This window comes from Hemiscyllium ocellatum, chromosome 15 (genome assembly GCF_020745735.1).
Source record: "Hemiscyllium ocellatum isolate sHemOce1 chromosome 15, sHemOce1.pat.X.cur, whole genome shotgun sequence".
NCBI classification, from domain to species: Eukaryota; Metazoa; Chordata; class Chondrichthyes; order Orectolobiformes; family Hemiscylliidae; genus Hemiscyllium; species Hemiscyllium ocellatum.
The window spans coordinates 57,421,779-57,446,953 of NC_083415.1; the positions used below are offsets into that span (position 1 = coordinate 57,421,779).

The following is a 25,175-nucleotide window of genomic DNA, read 5'->3' on the forward strand; positions in this document are numbered from 1 at the left end:
TGGCATGGGAGCAGATCTATGATTCAATGGTGCTGTATCAAAGTTGCTGTTATTTGTCAAGATCAACTGAGTGTCCTGACCCAATGCCTGGCTTGCCCATTCAATTGTGGGTCTCTCGAAACTGGCTTGAGTTTGGCCTGATTTGATTTGATTGATTGTGATCACATGTGCCTAAGTACAGTGGAAAGCTTTGCTTTGTGAGCAGTCTCCAGACAGAACATAACAAACAAGGACAGACAGATCATACGGTGCTAGACAGAGAAAGGCATATGAGTTACACTGCACAGGAGGTGTGCAAAGCAAGATCAACTTTATTTAAAGTTAGAGAGTCCTTTCAGCAGTCTAATAATGGTGAGGAAAAAGCTGTTCTTGAACCTGTTAGTGCATGTGTTCAAGCTTTTGTATCTTCTGCCAGATGGAAAAGGTCAGAAGAAAGTATTCCCGGGGTGGGAGGGATCTTTGATAATGTTGGCAACATTTCTGTGGCAACGAGAAGTGTAGATGGAGTCAGTGGATAAGAGGTTGCCTTCCATGATGTTCTGGTCTGTGTTCACAACTTTCTGAAGACCACATTAGCAAACTAAGGCCTGATAATCAAAATGTCCACATCCAGGACAGCATGCATTGCAAATATCTCATCTAAGCCTCAATGCGTTGTTGTGGTTTGTGACTCCTTAACATCTAGCCATTGGGAGAAATAATCAATGACAATGAGGGACATCCTTTCATCAAATAAGTATGTGTCCTCAGGTTCACAGAGTTTGATGGGCACCAATGGCTCTTGTTACTCTGGTCGGTGGATGGTACAACTCTCACACTTAATACAGAGATCCTCAATGTCTTTGGTGATCCCTGGTAATGACCAGAACCCCCTGTGGGGGTTTCAGTAGGTCTGGGTCTGACTGTGGTGATTTCAGTCGGTCAGGATCTCCCTGTGGGGATTTCGGTCGGTCTGGATCTGACTGTGGTGATTTCAGTCGGTCTGGGTCTGACTGTGGGGGTTTCAGTCGGTCTGGGTCTGGGTGTGGGGGTTTCAGTCGGTCTGGATCTCCCTGTGGGGGTTTCAGTTGGTCTGGGTCTCCCTGTGGGAGTTTCAGTCGGTCTGGGTCTGACTGTGGGGGTTTCAGTCGGTCTGGATCTCCCTGTGGGGGTTTCAGTCGGTCTGGGTCTGACTGTGGGGGTTTCAGTCGGTCTGGGTCTCCCTGTGGGGGTTTCAGTCGGTCTGGGTCTCCCTGTTGGGGTTTCAGTCGGTCTGGGTCTGACTGTGGGGGTTTCAGTCAGTCTGGGTCTCCCTGTGGTGATTTCAGTCGGTCTGGGTCTCCCTGTGGGGGTTTCAGTGGGTCTGGGTCTCCCTGTGGGGGTTTCAGTCGGTCAGGGTCTCCCTGTTGGGGTTTTAGTCAGTCTGGGTCTCCCTGTTGGGGTTTCAGTCGGTCTGGGTCTCCCTGTTGGGGTTTCAGTCGGTCTGGGTCTGACTGTGGGGGTTTCAGTCAGTCTGGGTCTCCCTGTTGGGGTTTCAGTCGGTCTGGGTCTGACTGTGGGGGTTTCAATCAGTCTGGGTCTGACTGTGGGGGTTTCAGTCAGTCTGGATCTCTCTGTGGGGGTTTCAGTCGATCTGGGTCTCCCTGTTGGGGTTTCAGTCAGTTGGGGTCTCCCTGTGGGGGTTTCAGTCGGTCAGGGTTTCCCTGTGGGGGTTTCAGTCAGTCTGGGTCTCCCTGTGGGGGTTTCAGTCGGTCTGGGTCTCCCTGTGGTGATTTCAGTCGGTCTGGGTCTGACTGTTGGGGTTTCAGTCAGTTGGGGTCTCCTTGTTGGGGTTTCAGTCGGCCTCTGACTCCCTGCGGCATTTCCTCAGCATCATGGTGGGTCTGGCCCAGGATTCCAATGATGGGAGAGCCCAGAACCATGAAATGGGCAAAGTGGACATTGTCTTTAATTCTGTTTTCTGAATTTCTCTTTTCTTTGTTTTCTTATCATGGAAGGCTGTTATTCTGGACTTTTTATTTCTCTATTTGTTTATTTTTCTAATTTAGTACTATGATTTTGTAGTTTTGAAGGTCAGTATTGTTGGACTTTTTATTTCTTTATTTTTCTAATCTGTTTTCCTAAAGAAGTTGTACTCAACAATCTGTAGCTGGGTGCATACCAGAGATGGCACTGTAAGTGGTGACTTTTAAACTTTTCACTGTACTCATGCGAGTATATGTGCCAATTAAGCTATGTGTCAATAAAGCTAATTCAATTAAGGGATGTGGAATCCTCCTGGGTGGGTAGAGACATAAGGGCTTAGTTCTTTCTTCAGAATAATGCTGTCTTTATTATTACATGTCATTTATCCCTTTAAATAATTTAGGACATTACTGTTTAAAGGAACCCCCTCACTTTTGTCATTTTACCTCTTCCATATTTTGAATCAGATTGAGATCAGGTATGTCTTTCTACCTGAGTGAGAATTCTTGGTTATGAAGCATGGTTGGATTTTCTATGTTGTTGTCATGTATGCGAGAGTCCCTTGCAGCACAGCTTCAACCTTAAGTGCTCTGTAACTTGGAGAATGCAGTTGACATGTTAGACAGCATTTTCTTCACATCAATATCTCACAGTCTAGTTGACAATGGTCTCAGTGCTTAACCTGAAATTCACAAAGTGACCATTGACATTAATATTATCTTGCTGAAATATAAGAACTAGATCTTCTGTTTCTCATAAGAATGTTTTGAGTTTCATTTTTGATGTTTTCTTCTGTTCTGTTGTGTTAAACTATTTGTGCGGATAGCAATTTGATTTCCTGCTTTAGTGCAAGTCTGTTTTTGTGGCTCAGTGGTTAGCACAGCTGCCTCACAGCATCAGGGACCTGGGCTTCATCCCAGCCTTGAGTTTGCGTGTTCTTCTCATGTCTGTGTGGATATCCACCAGGTGGTCCAGTTTCCTCCCAATCCAACAATGTGCAGGCTGAGTGGGTTATCCTTGGGAAATGTGTAGTTACAGGGATAGGGTAGAGGGGGGTGGGGGCAGAGTCTGGGATGCTCTTCAGAGGGTTGGTGCAGAATCAATGGGCCGAATGGCCTCTTTCCACACTGTCGGAATTCATGATTCTTTGACTCACTTCTGACCATTTTTTGAAAATGACGACTTGTGTGACAGATAAAGCATGCACTTTATGAGCTGGGCACTGTTTGCGCTGGTGAGGTATCTTTGCTTTGCAACGCTAACAAGGATTTTTAGTGTCTGGTGTCTGTCCTCTCACCATTCTTGTTTTCACAATAGTTTTTCCTCTGTGCCAAAATTGATCTTTTCCTCTTAGGATTGATCTGTGTTGCTGCTTCTGCATTTCTACTTCACTCACCATCTGAATGGCTTTCTCTCAAGACTGTAATAAATCTGACAAAGACTCATCAACAATACCTAAGTTAATTCTGTCTCTCCCAAATTCGAAGTGGAAGTCACCAGTTACATTTTCCCCCACTAATCCATAAAGATCATAAATGAAGTTTGCAATGGATACTGAATTATTCTATTAATTCTCGCTGTTTCAAGAATTTTCTTAGCTCTTAATTTGAAATATAAGTCCAAGGCTTTCAGGAGTTTCTTCTGGAGGGTACTTAAATCTTTAGCTTTTCTCTGTTGCTGACTTGTGCTGTATGAGCAGACAACTTAACGCTGAATCTAAAGATCTCACACTGCTTCTCACCGTGTAGCATAGGCAGTCAAATCAAATCTGCTGCCTTACCATGTTGCATCAGCAGCTACTTATAATGGAGTTGCTGCCACTATTCTATTTAAGTGTAGGGATCTAAGGGTTGTGAAGGAAAACCACTTCCTGGTCTTCCTAGAAGTTTATTATAATTAACAAGAGATGGTTTATTGCACATTAGCAATTAATTACAGGTTACATTGCTACAACAGACATTGTTATAGATACTTTGAGGAGGATCAGATGTTGGGTCTCATTCATACAGATGTACAGCACCCTTCGGTCCAACTTGTCCATTGCTGACCAGATATCTCAACCCAATCTAGTCCCACCTGCCAGCACCCGGCCCATATCCCTCCAAACCCTTCCTATTCATATACCCATCCAGATCTCCCGTGAGAGCCTAAGCTGTTCTGCCTGCAAGTCCATACAACATCATCATAGTGGGTGGTGTTTACGTCAATCCTGAGAATGAACATTTTCAGCCACACAGTTGGTACAATTGCAACATTTAAAAGGCATTTGGATGGGTATATAAATAGGAAGGGTTTAGAGGGAAATGGGCCAGGTGCTGGCAGGTGGGACTAGATTGAGTTGGGATATCTGGTCGGCGTGGACGGGTTGGACCGAAGGGTCTGTTTCCGTGCTGTACATCTCTGTGACTCTAAATAAATTTGGTACTGAGCCAGATCAAACTTACAAACTTTGTGAATGGTCTGATTCAGCCACAGACAGCCAGAGAGGATGATAGTGATTGGCCAGGTTTTAATTACTGCCTTCAGCTACCTGGGTGAAGCTCTGGAATTCCCTGACTTCTACCCCTTTGCTCCTTGGGGATGTCTTACGATGTTCAAAGGCAATTTCTTGATTTTGTTCTTTGATTCAACAGGCCGAACAGCCTCCTTTCTGTGCCAGAAAGCATGCACACTATCAGCTGAGACTCAGTGGGTGGCATGCACAGCTCTGAGCTAGGAGAACAGTGATGGTGGTGAGGTGGGGGAGTGTGGTATGATCACAATCAAAGCTGATATGCCAGGGCAGTAATGTGGGAGTGCAGCTCTGTCAGTGACACCTTCTTTCAGGCGAAAAGATACATCAAGGGAGTTATCCCTGGTGCCCTTATCAAGACTTACCAAGATCAGAAAAATAACCTGGACACTATTGCTTTGCTCTTTGTGGGAGTGAATCTATTGGTTGCTGAGCTGCCTACAGTGAGTGACTACACTTCAAAGGGATTTGATTGGCTGTTCAGCACCTTCCAAGGCGCTACAGAAACGGAATTCTTTATTTTCAGCCAAGTTTCTGGAACTCAACTTCAACCTGCATTTGAATGCAACTGCATAGAAGGCCACAAAACACTTCAAATTTTTACAAATATTTATTTACATATACAACAGAGAGAGAGAGAAAAAAATACAATACCCGATTCAAAGAAGCACTGCATTGAAAGTAACAAAGACGCAAAGGTCCATTGCTAATCTTCAATAGTTAGCCACTGCTTTAAAAGAAGCTAGATATAGAACTGTACTTCCAACATAATGTACTGCCCACTCTCCTCATCCAGGTTGTAGCTTGCTTACACTGGAGGTTTTATCCCTTTCTTGTCAGTGGGACAAGGCGCTGGTGTCTTAGAATAAAATCAAAATACTACAAAGTCTGGAGATCTGAAATAAGAACAGCATGGAGCTGAAGAAATACAGCAGGTCTGGCAGTATCTGTGAAGAGAGAAGGTAAGTGAATGTTTCGAGTCTGGTATGACTCTTCTTTGATATTTTGGAATGGCCAGCTCCATCTTCAAGACAGCACCTGCTGCAAGGGGTGAACATGGGCAAAGTTTTCCTTTTACTGGATCCTGATGAGCAGGTCACACAGACGATTGCAATGGGCAAACACACAAACCAGATTTTGGCTTTCCTTTATGTTGAAAGTACCTTCCCTACAGGTCCATACACCGTCCCTTCAACTCAGGGAACAGCTCAGATCAAATTAAGTTTTGGTTTCTCATGAATTTGAGGGCCAAGAGTAAACTTGCAATCAATTACCTCCCCGCTCTTCCTTGCCAGGAGTCTGAGACCACAGCTTCTAGATGCTGACAGTTCTGATCCATAACGCTTTCTGCAGACACGTTGGTGTTAACAATGACTTCTATTTAATTCACCTTAGAATCTGTAGTGACCATGACTTAGAATGCCACAAATACCTGGATTCCACACAAGGGAACTGGATACAGAAACTGAATATTGAACGGGAAATAGTTTCAGAGCTAAGGGAAAATTGGGAGAATTGGATGGCTCTTACAAAGAGCTGGAACAGGCACATTTGTCAAATGGCCTTCCGTACAGGACTATTTAACTTGGCTAAGCAGGTTTCCCCACACATCAAAGTTACTTGGGCAGGGCGTGGTGGGTTAACTATTGTATGGGTATAGGGTGGGATGGTCTTTGGATGGTCGGTGCTGACTGAATGAGCTGAGTGGTCTCTATCAGCACGGTAGGGATTCTCTGATTTTACTTTGACTAGTTGCCGGGATACAAAGTCGGATATTTTTTATTGCAGATTGAAATGATAACAAATGCGTCCTTAGGGAATTAAGCAGCAATAAGCTATGGCACAAACTGGCAGAGCTAACGTGTTCTTTCTCTTCCCATGTGCTCACAAGCTCAGTTGACTGGTAGCTGGGAGAGGTAGCTTGAGGTTAGCAGGAGTGGGAGGACAGCTGCTAGAACTGTCTATTGCCATGTGGCACAGGGAGCCCTTAAGGGGCATGTGGTGACTGACTGTAAGAGGGTGGGATGGGAGGGGTAAGGAGTGGTGTGGAAGAAAAGGCAATCAAAATCCTGAGGATAGCACAACTACACTATCACCAGAGATTTATTATACACTCTCTATGAGGCCGGATCTTCACTTTGAAAGCATGTGCAACAAGCAGTCCATTTTACAACTGTTGAAAAGTATCGGAAACAACAAAAGGGAACTATATAAAACAGGCTCCTGACTGGATGCCACTGCATGGGGTCAAGATCGAGTTGTTTATGGCTGCAGAGTTCACAAATCACTCATGCCCACTACCAAAATTAAAAAGCTGATATCAAAAGCTAAATCTGATTTAGTTTTTGCGATAAAGATGTGAATATCGCTCAATGGTCTAACTCCAGTCTCCCCGGGGTTGTCGTTCAAGGCCCTACTACAGCCAATGATGCTCCCAGCTTCACCCCACTCCCTGGCATAACCAGATCACTCAGCAGAACTGTCAACATTACTTGTGTTTCAATCATTTGATCACATTTCATTGGCAGCAATTTGTATTTTAGCTTGTTTTTAAGATGGCGGGACCTTTGAGAATTGGCAAACGCTTTGGAGTTCTGGCACTGATTAAAACTCAGGGTACAATATCTGGGCAGGAAGTGCAGTGGAGGATGGCCAACTGACCATCCAGTTAGTCAGGTTAATTTGGAAATTTTATATTTTTATTCTGAAAATCCAGATTGTATTGATATGATTCATGGAGTGAAAGAGGATGGAAATTGAAAGAAAAAAAACTTGAGAAACCAGAAATTAATTTTGTACAACCTGTAATTACATATTGCACAATTTGGGACAACAAAGTCACCAAACCACAGGCTGATTAATTCTTCACGTTATACCAGCGTAAAATTCATACACCTCTGAGGAAAAAGCAGAAAGGAAACGCTCTGTGGTTTTCCCTCGGGAGAGGATAGCTGTTGTCAGGTTAAAAAGTTCCTGAAACTTCCATCATGTTGTGGGGTTTGGGGAGGATACAAAGATTAGTCAATGTGACTTAATGGAAGAATGGTTTTTGTTAGTATTGCTCACATTGACTTGGCCTACAGGGGCTTAGCTATAGTTGTCATGTTAACCTTTTAAGAAAAAAACATCTACTCCTATGTGTCAAAAGCTGAAGAGATCAACATTTGGGAAAGAGGTGGGAACAGAAGCAGTAAATATGGCTTTGGACAATAGTAAATACAGTTCAGAAACAGGACATTCATTCCAACTGCACTAAGCTGGTGTTTAGACTTATTGTGATTGCATTCCCATTAACACCCGCCCCACCTCAGTCTCACTTTCTACTCCTTTTCCTTTCATGTCCTCATCTAGTTTCCTGTTGAAAGCATCAAATCCATTTGCCTCAAGTCCTTCCTGTGGAATTCCACATTCTAACCAATCGCAGAGAGTGAGGAAATGTCTCCTTGGTTCTCTGTTGGATTTGGTTGCACAGTAAAAGAGGCAAAATTGAATCAACCCAATTGCTGTCCGTCTTTCCTACTTCAAGTTTGTAGAAACGAATCAGGAGAGGAAGACCCAGCATTGTATGTTTTACATATTGCCCAGTCTCCTCCCAATAACCACATGGCAGGCATTAAGAGCAGGAAGCAATTGATGCAGAGAAGCATCCCTCAAGCTATAGACCCTGGTGACAGACTGATGACTGTTCCAGGGAAAAACTAGCCATGGAAACAGCCACAGGCATATTTCCTGTGTTCCTCTTCTGTTATTGGACATGGGAAAGCCTTTATGCCCTAGGTTCTCTCTTCCTCATGATACTTTTATTAAATTCCACTGAAAACAGAGTCCTCTCCCTGATGGTAGGACAGAACCCTCTGGAATCCACACCTTGAACTGTCTAGTTCACAGATCAACTAAAGGGAGCAGTGTTGAAGGAGAAAGGATTAAAGAGGGAGAGACGTTTTAAAATATGAAGCAGTTCCTGTGGTCCCAGCTATGTCCTCTCCTCTCCTGGAGATTCTTCACGGCATTTACAGCAATCTGTTTGAGAAATACCGGGCGGTAGTGTAGTGTAGACTATCATCCACTAACATTAGATGAGTATAAGTCCCACCATGGCAGTTGTGCAAATTAAATTTGACTCATGTAATAAAAATCTGGAATTAAAAATAGCTAACAGGAATGGTCCTGGTGATTGTGAAACTAACAGACCGCTGTTAAAAAAAACCCATCTGGTTCACTCATTTGCTTCAGGGAAGGAAATCTGCCATCGCCACTTGGCTTGGCCTACATGTGACTCCAGATCCACATGAAGGGGTTAACTCTGAACGAGGCAGTTGGTTGTATTCAAAATGATGGCTTATCATTGACTTCTCAATGGGCATTAAAGATGGCCTGATTGGCAAAGCTCACATTGAATGAAAATAAAAATGCGTACCCATGCGTTTCAGCAATCTGATGGTGCCTTCAATAAGACTGGCTCTTTATCTATTTATAATGGATGGAAGTATCATTGTCAGAAGCCAAGAAGTGAAGAGAAGAGATCTCATTGTAATTCAAACATCTATTTCTAAATGCCCTTAAGTCAATAACAATGGAATTTCACTTCTCTTCTCCTGACCCCACCTCAGCAGTCTGTGCCTGAGAAGATTCCAGAATAAACAGCTAGCTGTTATCTCGGTGTTCCTTTCCTTGGGGGCTACAAGAAAGAGGAATTAAATGAAAGATGGATTACACCTTGAAGGAGTCAGTCTGTCGGTGTGTAGAATGTTAAAGAGAGACAATGACACAGGGATTATCTTTTGGAGAGGGGAGACAAACTGTTGCAAGAAGCTATGCCAACGCTTTCATGACAAGTTCACCCGACAGGCCCTGAGTGCACAGGAAGACAGGAGTTAATTCAACCTGATTACAATCAGAAAATAGGCGATTAAATCAACTGTAGCACAAGCCAATGACATAGAACATTTTTTTTTAAAAGAACTGGCAGGGCTTAAATTGCCACATATCAGTTGCATACACAAGTTCTTCTTAAATAAAAAAAACATTTAAAAGAAACCCAAAAGAAGATAAAGAATTCAGTAATCACAACACGACAGCTTCACAGAACAAAAAGGGCAGACCCTTAAGGACTGCTTACACTGACGCCAATACTACAATCCTTCACATTAACTGGTCACAAATGAAACAAACACACTGTACTTCTCATTCACTTACAGAGACACACAGCTGAACAGAGGGATTAGATCAATCAGTTTTGTTTTGTTTTTGTAATGAATCCTGAACTATGAGGTTTTGGTTGTTGGCCTAGACATTAGGCAACCTCCCCTCGACTTTCGGTAAGCCGAAGAGAGAGAGAGTTTGGCTTGGACAGTTTGGTTGTAATTTGGTTCAGTTCTCATTTTGGTGGACACACAAGAGTTGTGCAGCTCTAACTGTTCGCTTCCAATCCGATCAAAGTTTGGGATACCCTTTTGTGCTTGGTTTCAGCGGAATCTCTGTCCTCGGCAGGCAAACGTCGCTTCGCGTTTAGAAGTCAAGGGAATCGAGAAGGGGAAAACGAAGGCTCCCAAGTCCTGAAAAGAAACTGTGCCAAGAAAAGGGAATCAAAAATAGCTGTTCTCACACTCTCCATTTCTTGTGAGCAGGGAGCCGGAGTTTTAATTTCTGTCTTAGAGAGAAAGGGGATGAATTGTGCTTAGCCAAATAGAAACTAGGAGTTAAAACACAGGATAGGATGGGGAGCGGGGAAATGGACAGACGTCATTGATTATCAAAAGAAGGGAGCAGGGACATCACACACAATGGAGGAGCAATACATTTTCACCCGTTCAACTTAGACATTGATTAAGATCTTCAGGCAGCGATTGCTCTCAATGTAGAGGATAGTAAATGTGATTGTACATTAAAGTTACGGCACAGTGCACAATGTTATCTGGCACTGTAAGGTGATGACATTGTGTATTTCAGTCCGTACCCTGCTCACTTGCCAGTTTGCTACTTGCTCGTGTGGTTGCCAATTCACCAGGAATTGTAGACTTTTCTCCAGCACCCCGCTTTGAGTAACAGAAGGAGACATATCATAGTCACTGAAAACTTTGGTATACTTTTCTTCATTTCTGTGAGGACTACTATTTTAAAATCACAGAATTAAAGTTGGGGCAAATGAAATTGAAAGATTGAATCAAATTGGTCAACGGAGACTCTTCTGTGCTTTCCACTTGGAGTGGGCAGGCAGTGTACCATGGGAACGGACTTGTTGCACAGTCAATGGCATCAACCTAAGGGAAGGATATTGGGTGCCAAGAAGTTATGTGATGAAATCTCCAGGATGTGCTCAAGCAGAGTTGGCAAGAGTGAGCAGAAACTTTGTGACCCCTTGTGGGAGAGTCTCGAACCAGAGGGCATAATCTCAATGAAGGATCACATGTTTAAGACAGAGAGGAGCAGCCAGTTCTTCCCTCAGAAGTTTGTGAATATGTGGAGTTCTTCACCATGGGAGCCTGGTGAGGCTGGGTCATTGAGTATATTCAAGACTGAGACAGACAGGTTTTTAATATGTGAGGGAATCAATTGTTATGGGGAAGAGGCAGGAAAGTGGAGTGAATGATTATGAAATCAGATATGATATTACTGATTGGTAATGAAGACTTGATGGACTGAATGGGTCTACTTACAGTCTTATGGTTGATGGCGATATGAATAGCTCTCCCTGGGTTTCTGTTACACTTTTCTGTTCTGTCAGCTCATGGGCATAGCAGATCTGGGAGGTAAACCTTCAAAGGCCAGACTAACCTTTAACTTTGCTGTACACAAGAGGGTCAAATCATGCAGTGGACTAAAGGGCAACATTTCTAAAATGCTCATGAGGAAAACCAGTTTACCATTAATCTGTAATCTGTCACTCGGTGCTATATGATCCTGTTCCTCAGATGCTGCCTGACTTGCTGTGCTTTTCCAGCACCACACTCTTAGCTCTGATCTCCAGCATCTGCAGTGTTCACTTTCTCATGCTCTATGACACAGACTGTGGCAGAACAATCCTGTTTTGCTTTACATAAGCCCAGCAGAGCACATGGGCACTGCCAACACTCCAAATCCCTCTGGAATCTCCAGGAATCGAGAATCAACTTCTAGGGTATTCCTGGAATCACGGGGGGAGGGGGCATTACTGAAACAGTTTACATCCTCAATTTTCTTTCAGTACTTTTTGAATATTGAGGGTGAGGATGTTGGGGATTGGGGGGAGGCAAAATCAGGGAAGTCAAAGGCAGGGGTTGAAACCTCCAGGAATATATGCAAGCCATGTTGGCTACTTTAAGGTCACGCCTTGGCTCCACCTCAACACATCAGGATTATTTTTTGTTACAAAATGGAACATAATCGCTGACAAGCTGGGCACCCACAAGCCTAAGAGATGAACAACAGTCAAATACCCCTCAATCTTATGGGGACCAATCACAAGGTCATGGTGGGCAAACTCTATCTTGACACAAACCCTGCAATTTGACCTTTCAGTTCTACCACCTCATGCTATCTCAGAAATGCAGCATTATTTATTTAAAGAACACACATTCAGGACTGAGGGAGTCACACCTCGGCTTGAAATAACATTGGAAAAGTTCCACAGCCCAATCCCTGCTGTTCAAGGTGCTGCTTGAGCCCTTCAGAGGATCATCACTTTGTAATAAACAGAGCGATGCTAAAGCCAACAAAACCCTGTAACTCATCTTCCTGGATATACTAATTTGTCCAAAAATACCACACACTTCGAACCATTTTGCAATTAGATAAACAGTGGGACAGCAATTATATGGAGAATTAGCTATTAATAAAAACACTCAAGTGTTATCTGAACCCCTCGATAATGTCTTAGTCTCTTAAATCGCTCCCAATTGCCTATTTCTGAGTGGGTACTGCAGTCTGAACCATCAATTGGTTGTCTCCCAGCTCCCATAAGTTAAATATGATGACTGTCCCTGTATTTTTCTAAGCTTCCATTCACCACATGGTAAAATTTGCCAATAGACAACCACCAGCAAAATGGTACGTCTATCTGCAAAGATGAAAAACAAAGGAGAGACAATCATAGTGTCCAGCTGCAAAACGCCAGTAACTGATCCCCTTTGACTTTGCTCATATACTAGAGACTGTACAGTGCATCAGGTGGACACTGGTTCAGTGGAAGATAGGAACAACAGCAGTTGTAGAAAATGGAGAGGGAAGTATAGCTGGGCAAGTTTGAATGGTTCTTCTGGGAGATTAGGGTTTGATGCTGAAACAGCACTCTGATTATCAGTTGGATTCTGGACACTGTCAGCATCGTAGGCAGTGAAGCAGGGTACCTGAAGCAGAAAATGCCACCAGCCATTTGAGGTTTGCAATCTGCCTGACCGGTACCAGACCAAGAAGCAGAAAGCAGTTGGAACGGTGCATCTGTAGCGACACAAATTCCGGTTTGTGGTGAAATGGATTCCACAATCAGACAGCATTGAATGAATTACGCTTTGGGACAACAGTGTGACTTTAAGACAGTGGGACACTTGCACAGCTACCACAGAACCCAGGTAGTGTTCCCAGAACACCTCAACTCTGAGTGATAGAGGAGCCTCAAAAACAGTGGGCTGCCTCACCCCAATCTAGTATGTTCCTCGTGACCAGGTTTATCAAACGTGGACCAGATTCTTTACTTCTCAAGTCATTCAAGGTCACTGAGGATCAGCGTCACAGAAGCTGGTTGATGGCTGCCTCTCTTCATCTCTGCTCCCCTGATTACTAGACATGGGGATTAATATTTAAAGTGGTGTGTCTTCAATCCTGTACCTTCATTGAGAGGTCGCCAAATCCTTTCCCACAGGGACACCGTTTCTTGGTCATAACACCACCAAGACCCTCTCAGTGAGAAGTGAAAGAGCGCAAGGGGGAAAGGGAAGGAGAGGGGTTGGCAGACCTGTGAGAATGGGGGCTGGGATGGTGGCAAACCTATCAGAGAGGAGTGGAGAATGGCTTGTAATGTGTGTGGGGGGGGGTGGGGAGCATGTGGCACAAAGACGCAGAATTGAAGAATTCACACCATTTTCCCGAAACCCATCGTTTTTTTTCAAAAATGGCCGCAGGGGCCCAACTTGAGGTTGGCTCATTTGAGCTGCTCTCCAAACTCTGAAACGTTTGGAAGGCCTTGATTCGCTTTGTGCTTTTGCTGCTAGAATAGTAGGCCTCAATCAGTATGGTCATTTGTTGGGCTGGGTTGGGGGGGGTGTTGTGGAGGGGAAGGAGAAGAGGAGGAGGGCGGTGTTGCTTGGGCGACCGAAGAGTGGAGGGATCCTTTGGCCAGTTTGAGTATTTGAGGAGCCACCAATTTCCCAGCAAAAGCTGCACTGAATCCCTTGTCTTGTGTTTCCTTCTGACCTTTTGGGATCAGCAGCAACCCCTCCACCAATGGCCAATCACTAAACACGTACCAAAAAAGGTAGATGTCATTGTTAGTCAGAAACGCCTGCCAAGGGTATCATTCTTTGGCGCAAAACATTAATTTTGTCAGATATATGTCTAGCTCCGCCTACAGCCAGATAGGAGGGAAAACCAGATACAAGGTGGGCCTCCAGATTTCTAAACCCCCGACAGCGAAGCATCTAAACACACTCTCTCACTTCAACTCTATTTTTGTAAAATTGGACTTCAACAAACAACCTTATGTGCGCATGTGCGTGTGTCTGGAGCTTGTCAACGTGTGACACAAACTGTCCACTTGCTTTCGGGAGATCACAAAGGAGGTGAGGAGTAACGTCTCGAGAGGTCAGTCGTTACAAAAAGTCATACGAAGAGCAGTTTTACACACACCAAAGCCGGACCCAGGCCACCCGCTTCCTTCCCCATCAAGTACACCGCCAGAGCACATCAGCCACCGTCGGATCTTTCCGGAGTGTTTCCTTGGGGCAGGAACGGAATGGCATCAGGGAAGAGCAATCAGTGTACAAATCTTTTGCGGGGACAGGAAGACGGGAGATTTCCTTTCACACGTTTCGAAAAGGGATATACAAGTCAAAAGAGAGTCCCTTTACCCCCTTCAAAAACCAGCGACAAACCACATTCTTTTGACATTTCTCTTCGAAGGAATAAGTTCTAATCTCTTGAAAAAGTCCCTTTTTTTTTAAACCAAGAGGTAAAGAGTGTTTCGAGTAAGTAGGATCTGAATTGTTACTCCTCGTCCACTTTGATTGCACAGGTAAATGTTTACATTTTCTTTTCGGACTGCAGAGCAAGATGCAGGATTGTTATGGAGTCAGCAGTGAGTGGGGAGAGACATACAGGAGAAGGTTCATGTCCCAGTCCAAACCATTTCTGCAGTCATCTCATAAATGGCAGTGTTTCTGGCCCGTGGATACAGCAGCCTGCTTCCTCTGTTGCCAGGAGTCCGACTGTAGATTTTGCTTCTGTGATTTTATTTTTTTTTGCTGGCCTACATTTCAGTCGAAGCTCTCAAGAGGAGCCTTGAGCCCGAATTGTCTCCCCCTCAATTATGTCTTTTTTTTGAACATTAAAAGGGAAAAAAGGGTATCTTTAAAAACTGAGGCCTACACCTGATATCGAACTGTGGCCCCAGGTGGGAGTTTCAATTCCAATGTCTCCATTTGACGTGGGGGTGGGGGGGGGAGGGGGAGGTCAGAGGTCACATTACTGCACACTGGCATCTGGAGCAGCCGGTGTGGCCGATCTGGAAGTCACGGTGGACGGGGGAGCCTTCTCCAGAGCTGGGCTCTTCTCGCCTTTGGTGGCCTTTGGACCAGAGCCTCCTGCGGGCACCACCTTGGCCTGAGCGTGCAGGTTCTGGCCACAGATGCGGTGGTGCTTTTCCCAATCTTTGTGCTGGCAAAAGGAGCCGCAGTAACGGGCCGCATTGCAGCCGCTGCAGGTCTCGCTGGCCTTGCGCCCGCAGTTCCAGCAACTCTGGCAACAACAACAACAACACGAAGCAGTACAGTTACAACATTTACAAGACATTCGGACAAGTGACGCGCGGTGGCTCGGTGATTAGCGCTGCTGCCTCATTGCACCAGGGACCCGGTTCAATTCCCACCCCTGGATGACAGTCTATGTGGAGCTTGCATATGTTTGGGTTTCCTCTGCGTGCTCAGATTTCCTCCCACAGTCCAAAGATTAGATGGATTGGCCATGCTGAATTGCAGGCATGTGCAGGCTAAGGCGACTATCCATGGGAAATGCAGGATTACAGGAATAGGGGTGGGAAGTGTGTCTGGGTGGGTTGCTCTTCAGAAGGTTAGTGCATGCCCGATGGGCTGAATGGCCTGCTTCTACACTGCAGGGATTCTATGAGTCCATAAGTTGGGTGGGAAGACTTGTTGCCACATTGTAAACCTCTATGACAGAGTACGTGGACAGGAAAAGTTGAGAAGGAAACAGGCCAAACACAGGCAGATGGGACTAGTTCAGTTCAGGGAATTTGGTCAGTGTGGACAAGTTGGACTAAATGGTGTGGGTCTGTGCTGTATGACTCTATGATATCAGGGTTAAAGGTCATAGAACATAGAACAGCACAGCACAGTACAGACTGCTATTAAACAATATTTTGTATGGACATTAATCTGAATAAAATTTTATGAATTAATTTGAGGAGAGGGAATATGGGAAAGGAGGTGATGGTGTAGTCGTATGATCACCAGACTATTAATCCAGAGACCCTGGTAATGTTCGGGGTGGGGTTCTGGTTCACATCCTGCCATGGCAGCTGATGGAATTTGAATTCAATATTAAAAAAAATTAAATGAATAAAGAAATTTTACAAAAACAATTCGGTGTCTAATGATGAACATGAAGCTATCGTTGATGGTCAGAGAAATCCCATCTGGTTCATTAATGTCCTTTAGGGAAGGAACTGCCATCCTTACCTGGTCTGGCCTACACGTGACTCCAGACACACACTAATGTGGCTGATTGCTCTCTGGATTTACAGTGATGAATCCACCTTAGTTTCTGGTCAATGGTAATGCACTGGAAGCTAATTGTGGGGGGATTCAGTGATGAAGATGACATGGGGCAATGGTTAGATATTTAATTGTCCACTCTCTGGAAAATTAGAGATGGGCAATAAATGCTGGCCTGGCCAGTGACATTCACATCCTGCCCAGGTCAAACTGTGTTTTCTTGCCATGGGTGGAGCCCATGGGTGCTGCTGGGTTAGTCAACTACAACTCTGTTGTCACCTCATGGAGTGGAGGCGCTGGTGTTGTACTGAAGTGGACAAGGTCAGATGTCATGCCAGGCTTCACCTGATGAAGAAGCAGCTCTCCGAAAGCTTTCAAATAAACCTGTTGGACTATAACGGAAGGTGTGGTGACTCCTGACCATGGAGGCACATCCATGGGCCAATGATCAGGATTGGGAAGTCTTGGCTGATATATTTGCTCCAGTTGTGCCCTCAAGCCCCCTGACATAATTGAGACCAGCATGAACTAGCTGAGCTGGATGGCCCAGTGTGGGGTGAGGTCCAGGTCACAGACCTATCACGCTCACAAGATTCAACTCTACATTTGGGCGACTGAGTCTTGAAACAATCAAGTGTTGGCCAAAAGAGGATTCGCGAATGCTCACCCTGGCACCAACGTGCGCGTGGTCCCAGGAAGGATATGAGAGGGTAGCCTACCTCGCTGGTGTCTTCCTGCTCATTGATGACGGTGAAAGCATCTTCAGCTGCTTGCCGCTTGGCATCTGCTATCTTCTGCTCCATCTTGGCCCTCTCTGCCGTTATCATCTCGTACGCTTTCTGCTCGGCCTCGGTTACCGCCTTCTGTAACTGTGACACGGCCTGGCGTTTGACCTCGTTCACTGCCTCCTCTGAACACAGGGTGGGGTGGGGAAGGAACAGACATACAGCTGAATGAGAACAAGCAGGTGCTCAAATTCATTAGGGGGCTCTGACGAGAATAAATGGGAAGGAGCTGTTTCCACTGACAGCAGGGATCGCAGGTAATTGTCAATAGAAGTTCAGAAACGGACGGTAAGAGGTTTCAGAGAGTTGTTACATAAGAAATAAGAGCAGGAGCAGGTCATTTGGCCCATCGAGCCTGCTCTGTCTTTCAATGGCTGATCTTTTCATGGCCTCAGCTCCACTTACCCACCTGCTCACCATACCCCTTACTTCCTTTACTGTTCAAAAATCTATCTATCTTTACCTTAAAAACATTCAATGAGGTAGCCTCAACTGCTTCACTGGGCAGGGAATTCCACAGATTCACAACCCTTTGGGTGAAGAAGTTCCTCCTCAACTCAGGCCTAAATCTAGGAGATAGCGAGGTGTGCAGAGGCTCGAGAGTCAGAAATAATAAAGTGTGGCGCTGGAAAAAGGCACAGCAGGTCAGGCAGCATCCGAGAAGCAGGAGGACTGACGAAGGGTCCTGCCCGAAACGTTGACTCTCCTGCTCCTCCGATGCTGCCTGAGCTGCTGTGCCTTTTCCAGTGCCACACTCACCCAATCTTCCTAATTACAGCCTGGGATACACTGCCTGAGAACAAGCTGGAGCAATACTTTTCAAAAGAGAATTTGATAAATGCACCTAGATCCCTCCTCTGTGAACCTGGGAGCTTCCTCGATCCTTCAAACCCGTGTGTGGGGGGCTTCATCAAAGAGCTGATTCCTACAACACTGGGCGCAAAAGAGGAGCTTGGTAAAAACACTTCTGCATTTGACAGAGAGAGCAATAACTGACGTTTACATAGTACCTTTATTTACATATAAATGCATCGAGGCATCATGAGGCAAATGTAAGGAGGCGGACAAAATTTGGATTGTTGTTTAAAAAGGCTTGCACAGGCCTGGCAGGTGAAATGTTCTGTTTATATGTTGCTCTGTGTTGGACTGGGCAGGATTGTGTTGGCAAGGGTCAAAGAAATGTCACTTCCTCTTGGGCATTATTGGAAGAAGACAGGAGTTTCAGTATTCAAAAAGGGCTGACACACTAATGTCAGACACTGGGGATATGCTCCTCTGAAGACTGGAGGGTTTGAGCTAAAGGGAGAGGCTGAATAGGCTAAGACTTTTCTCCCTGGAGTGTCGGAGGCTGAGGGGTGCCCTTTATAGAGGTTTATAAAACCATGAGGGGCATGAATAGGGTAAACAGACAAGGTCTTTTTCCTAGGGTAGTGGTTGCCAAAGCTAGCGGTCATAGGTTAAAGGTGAGAGGGGAAAGATTTAAAAGGGACTTGAGGGGTAATCTTTTCATGCAGAAGATGGTGCATGTATAGAACGAACTGCCAGAAGAATTGGTGGAGGCTAGTACACTTACAACATTTACAAGTAATTTGGACAGATTAGATGAGATGAGATTAGATTCCCTACAGTATGGAAACAGGCCCTTCGGCCCAACAACTCCCCACCAACCCTCCGAACAGCAACCCCCCCAGACCCACCCCCTACATTTACCCCTGACTAATGCACCCAACACTGTGGGCAATTCAGCCCAGCCAACCCACCCAACATGCACATCCCTCCGAACGTGGGAGGGAACTGGATAGGTTTAGAGGGATAGGGGCCAAACGTGGACAAATGGGAGAGTTTGGTTTAAGAAATCCTGTTGGCATGTTTCCATTCCATATGATTCTAAATGGGCACTTATGTCAGAACACTGGCAAGGTGCTGAGACACTCATTTTGTATGGTGACCTGCAAAGGGAGCCAGGGAGGAGAAATGTTTGCACAGAGCAAGTGTTTCAGGGCTGGAATGTATTGCCTGAAATGTGGTGCACCCTGGTTCAATCCAGGCATTTACAAGAGCACTGGATGATGATGAGGGCATGGGGCTATGGAGATTGGCATTGGGTAACTTGTTTGAAGATCTGGTGCTGATACAATGGGCCGAACGATCTCATTCTGCTCTGTTACAGATCTGTGACTTTTATTTATACTTCAGTTCTGTTTAAACTTTGCAATATGCTTCCATCCGATGAGAAATAGATAAATGACAGGTGCCCGATGTCATGGTTATTCTTGCAGATGGCACTGCCATGCACAGAGAACTAAATTGCCCAGAAGGTGTCAGGGCAGGGTGACAGTTTCACGTCAGTTCCGCTCCTGGCTGGCAGATGGTGCTTTTCTTCTGCGGGTAATATATAGCGTGACAGTTTCCTTCCTTCTATCCTCTGCTCTTTCTCTCCTCACCTTCCACCTCCCCCACAAAAATGGAACGCTGTGCCGTGCACAAAATGCCAAATCCGTGCTCCTCCGGCTGCCAGCTGTCGAGCTTCCCGAATGCCAAAGGAATGACTAAACAGCAAGCTCACATTCACTACAAAGCTCTTTCTCATCATCCCCCCTGCCGCTGCCTTTCATAACCCCTCCATCGTTCAGCGGCCAGCTCTCACCTCCTAATACCATGCACCTTCTTCGACCTTTGCTTCATAAGGCAGTTGAGGACAAAAGCCTTAGATTGCAGGAGAATACACTCGGGCTGATTCAGTGGCAAATGGAATCCAGTCCCGATAAATGTGGGGTGATGCACTTGGGCAGAACAGATAAGGCAAGACATGACCAGTAGGAAGCACTAAGGATCAGAGGGACCTTGGTGTGTATGTACACTGGTGCTGTATGGTTTCAGGACTGGTAGATAAAGTGGTAAAGAAGGCATTGCCTTTATTAGCCCAGGGATAGAGTTTGAGAGCAGGGAGGTGATGTTGGAACGGTTTAGTAACGCTGGTTAAGCCACACGGTTTTGGTTCTAATTTGCCGCCAAAGCACGTCTTTCGACTGGACTCACCTGTTTTGTGGGGAAGCAGAACAAGCAACAGATTGACTACTTATCGTGAAGCTGACTGATGATTGATAGACAGCCAAGGAGTCAGGAAAGCTCTCCATATCACCTCTCCCCTTCCTTTTTTTTTGTTTATTCTTGGGGTCTCTTTGGCACAGTGACTCAGTGGTTAGCACTGCTGCCTCATGGCGCCAGGGACCTGGGTTCAATTCCAGCCTCAGGCAACTGTCTCTGTGGAGTTTGCACATTTTCCCTGCCTGTTTCTTCGGGTGCTCCAGTTTCCTTCCATAGTCCAAAGATGTGCGGTTAAATGGATTGCCCCATAGTGTGCAAGCTAGGTGTATTACCCATGGTAAATGCAGGGTTACAGGGATAGGGTGGGGGTCTGGGGCTAGGTGGGAAGGACATTACAGACTCGATGGGCCAAATGTCCACTATCTGCACTGTAGGGACTCTGTGATTCTATTCCTACCCCTGGCAAGTTCACCTTTTATTGCTGATCCCTGACTAGTTGTTACCTGATAAGGAGCAGCGCTCTGAAAGCTAGTGCTTCCAAATAAACCTGTTGGACTATAACCTGGTGTTGTGTAATTCTTCAGATGGTCACGTCCATCAGTTTATCCCGTTTTAAGGTTCCCCAGGTGTGTTGGGTATTTCAGTACAAACCCCCAAACTGCTGTAAATTAACTCAAGTTTGCCTTACCCGCTTTCTTCCAGATCTCATCTGGGACGTAACCCGCTGACGGTCTGTGACCGATCTCCCGATGAAGCTCTGCAGTACAGATACAATTAGGTAGATTCATTGTCCCGGATCCCCGTGACAGAGTTAAACCAGAAAGCAGGACAAAACAGGAAAGTGAAAGGAACCAGCCGATAACTCCCTCCCTTCCCAGTGAAGGGGCGCTTCCAACCCATCAGCTCACTCCTCAGCCTCCCTCGGACAAAAAGCCCAAATTTAGAATTCAAACAGAGAAAAGGTTGGTGCAAAACTGACGAGATGCCACTGCATTCCTACAGAATAGTTTTCCCTGTAGGTGCAAGGTTATTAAGGGTTACATAATTAAGGTGTGTAGATGGAGGTTAGCTGCAAAGAGGTTAATTATTGGTAAGACAGAGTCCAGGTATGCATTTTACCAATCAGACTTTTATTTCAACTCACACACCACCAATACCCACACCACTGATGACTTATTCCTCATGTATGTTACATCCCTAAATACACCCAGTCACATTCTTACCCAATCATCCTTAATTTACCTATGACCTAGCTCCTGATCCCTCATGACCTCTGGCTTCTCTGCCAGACATGACTAGATAATAACACGGATGACCCTGGATCTGATTGAGTGATGGATCAGGATTGAAGAGCCACAGCGTGTTCCTATCTCTTCAGGAATTGTTGCTACACCCCTTTGAGAACTCCAGAAGAAGACCATCCCATAGCAGCTGGGAAGTCCTTGCAGCTGCCATTTCTGAGATTTTCAGTCATCCTATCTTGACAAGGTTGCCTCCCTGAGAGTACTGCCAGAGAAATGGGCTCCTTTCACTTGGAGATCAGGCAGCCATATTAGCTGAGGCATGTTTGAGGAATAAGGTTAGCATGTCAACAGAGAGTACCAGATGGATTACAAGTACTCATCACTTGTATGGGATTATCCAGACCAAGGGAGCACCTCCCTGTCCAAAGACTGCAAAACCTCGTTTGAGGATAGGAAATGGATTGACCCTCTTTCATAGGGATACAAAACTGTCTGGATAGAGTAGGTTTGTGAACCCTGATTGGACAGATTACTGAAGCTGTCACATGACTTCCCGTCGCACCCTCACTCTCCCACTATTGGTTATCCATCAAGTCTGTTTTAGGTCACATGACCTTCCCGCAATCAATTGGAAAGCAATTGCACACCTCATTATTTGATAGACTGACAATAAAAAAAGGAATAAGTTAACTTTATTCTCCACAAAATACTTCTATATTATTTTCAGAGAAAATGCTCCCCTAGATGAATGTAGAAATTTTTAAAAATAAATTCATTCACAGAATGTGGGTATCACTGGCTGGGTCAACATTTATTACCCATCCCTAAAATCCCAGAAGGCAGTTAAGAGTCAACCATATTGCTCTGGGTCTGGAGTCACATGTCAGCCAGACCAGGTAGGGATGGCAGATTTCTTTCCCTAAAGGACACTAGTGAACCAAATGGGTTTCCCCCAACAATTGGCAACAGATGCATGGTCATCATTAGACTCTTAATTCCAGTTATTTATTGAATTCGAATTCCCCCAACTGCCCCGACAGGATTCAAACCTGGGGTCCCCAGAACATTACCTGGGTCTCTGGACTAACAGTCCACTAATAATACTGCTAGGCCATTGCCTAGTTTTGAAGAAGGACAGGGGAATTCTTTTTCTGTAAACCTGCTCAGTATTTAGTCCTCGATGCAGATCATGAAAAGGAGCCCCAAATGATCTGGTCATGATCACACTGTTGATTGTGGGCGAGTGCTGTGCCCAAGTAGTTTTCCTGTTTCCAATATTACAACTGTCTCAGGGAGGAGGTGACATCGCAGGAATGTCACAGGATTGCTAATCCATGAGAAACAGGTTGTAGGGAAAGGCCTGAAGTCTGGAATTAGCTTCACTGGGTTAAAGCACTGAGTGATGGGATCACACAAACAGCGAGCGTTCCAACCTGGCCCTGAGTTGGGTGAATTCAGCTGGGATGGCCATGTCAGTACCACAGTCAGTCTGTAATGGGATTGTGGATGTGGTGGGCACGGGAACAAACAATATGGCAAAAGAGCAAGGGCAGCAGTATCCTAAATATACTTCACCTTAACTGGCACAAGGATGATAACTAATAACACTGCAGGCTCAAAGTGAAAGGGCACTAGATTCTCTAGCATTAAGAACCCTTGGCTTGATGAGCAAGATAAAACTTACAAAGAAATTTAAAATGTGTTTGGCAGCCCTCATTCTAAGTCCTGTGGTTTGTAGGGTTGGAGAAACAGATCAACAGAGTCAACTCATAGTCCACTGGGGAGACCTTTTGTGATAGTGTAAACCAGTGCATTGTGATTCAGTGGTCTCCCTTCCAATTAATCGTACATCCTCTTTCCTAAAATCCCAAAAAGAACTGAGAATGCTGGATATCAGAAATGAAAACAGAAATTGCTAAGAAAACTCAGCAGGTCTGGCAGTGTCTGTGGAGAGAAAAGAGAAAGTGAGGACCATAGATGCTGGAGAGTCACCGAGCTGAAAAGTGTGGCATTGGAAAAGCACAGCAGGTCAGGCAGCATCTGAGGAGCAGAAGAGTTGATATTTCAGGCATAAGCCTTTCATCTGTGGAGAGAAAGCAGAGTTAGAGTTTTGACTCCAGTGACCGTTCTTCAGAACTGGAGGAGAAGGGTCACTGAACCTGAAGCATCAACTCTGTTTTCTCTCACTAGACACTAACAGACTTGCTGTGTTTTCCCAGTAGTTTCTGTTTCCATTTTCTATCCTTTCATTCCCATGCATCATTATCATCCATTTCATGCAATCTCGTACAACCAGACTTATCCGCTCTCATTTCAGATACCTCCCTCTTGCAGCTAGGCCATAATTCTCATTAAAGGCTGAAAAAAGCAGCTGAGAGCTAAAGCAGAGAAAGCTCAGTGTTACTCACCAGCCTGAATGGTCTCTGTGTTCCCAGGGCTGAGCTGCCTGAGGTGAGTGCTGCCCCCCTTTCGCACATCCTCTGTGTCATTGTAACGCCTCATCCAGTAGTTTAGCTCCTCTCGGTCAGCTTCTTGGCAACGGCAGAGAACAGCTAGTGAGCGACGAGTCTTCTCCACCATGTCCATGATGCAGTTCAGGAGCTGGAAGGAAAGCGGAGGTTTGTGTTTTTCTCTGCGAATTAGCTCCACCAGTTTTGCTCTGTTTTGGAACGACGAGATAACAGCAAGCTTCCATTAACTGCGACTCACTTCGGTCCCTGTGCAAACATGTCATCGTCATCAACAGATCCAGACCGGGAATGCTGCTGAGGAGGAGGCCATTGAACCCAACAATGTGCACCTTTTCCACAGTCATGTCTGCCCTCTGGTGGCCCTGTCGAGGGAGGACACAATATCTACCCATACACCCGGTTTTGCACAACCATTGGATATTGCAGGGGCTAGAGTATCAGCAACCCTAAAAGTGCCATTTCATTTGAACTTTCATAGACTTAGAGTCATACAGCACAGAAACAGACCCTTGGTCCAACCAATCAATGTTGACCAGACACCCCAAACTGAACTAGTTCCACCTGCCTGCACTTGGCCCATATTTGTCCAAACATTTCTTATTCATGAACTTGTCCAAATATCTTTTAAGTGTTGTAACTGTACTCACACCTACCATTTCCTCTGGAAGTTCATCCCACACACAAACCATTCCCTGTGTTAAAAAAATGTTGCCCCTCATGTCTTTTTAAAATCTTTCTCCTCTCACCTTAAAAATATGCCCCCAGTCTTCAAATCCCCCATCCTAAGGAAAAGACACATGCCATTCACTTAGCTATACCCCTCATGCTTTTATAAACATCCATAAGATCACCTGTCAACCTCCTACACTCCAGTGAAAAAAGTCCCGGCCAATCCAGCCTCTCCCCAAAACCCAAACCCTCCATTCCCCAGCAACCGATTTCCTCTGGGTGCTCTGGTCTCCTCCCATAATCCAAAGATGCGCAGGTTGGGTGAACTGACCATGCTAAATTGCCCACAGTGTTAGGTGCTTTAGTCAGGGGTAAATATACGGTAGGGGAATGGATTTGGGTGGTTTACTCTTCGGAGGGACGGTCTGGACTTGTTGGGCCGAAGGGCCTGTTTCCACACTGTAGAGAATCTAATCTAATCTAATCTAACATTCTGGTAAATCTTTAATGAACCCTCTCCAGCTCAATAATATTGTTCCTATAGCAGAGTGACCAGAACTGGACACAACTTTGTGAACTTC

At 45.3% G+C, this 25,175-nt stretch overlaps 1 protein-coding gene across 4 annotated transcripts in view; it reads right to left on the bottom strand.

The window, feature by feature from the left end:
• Nucleotides 1-5,047: 5,047 nt before the first annotated feature.
• The window catches only part of LOC132822994 (protein CBFA2T1-like), a 169,268-nt gene continuing 149,140 nt past the window's right edge, over nucleotides 5,048-25,175 (bottom strand). For all 4 annotated transcript variants that reach the window (XM_060836511.1, XM_060836508.1, XM_060836510.1 and 1 more), the window contains 4 exons: nucleotides 23,863-24,055; nucleotides 20,899-20,967; nucleotides 17,097-17,287; nucleotides 5,048-15,382 (listed from right to left, as the gene is read on the bottom strand). In XM_060836511.1, coding sequence (XP_060692494.1) covers nucleotides 15,110-15,382; nucleotides 17,097-17,287; nucleotides 20,899-20,967; nucleotides 23,863-24,055 — 726 coding nt within the window. In that variant the 3' untranslated portion in view covers nucleotides 5,048-15,109. The remainder of the gene's footprint in view (nucleotides 15,383-17,096; nucleotides 17,288-20,898; nucleotides 20,968-23,862; nucleotides 24,056-25,175) is intronic.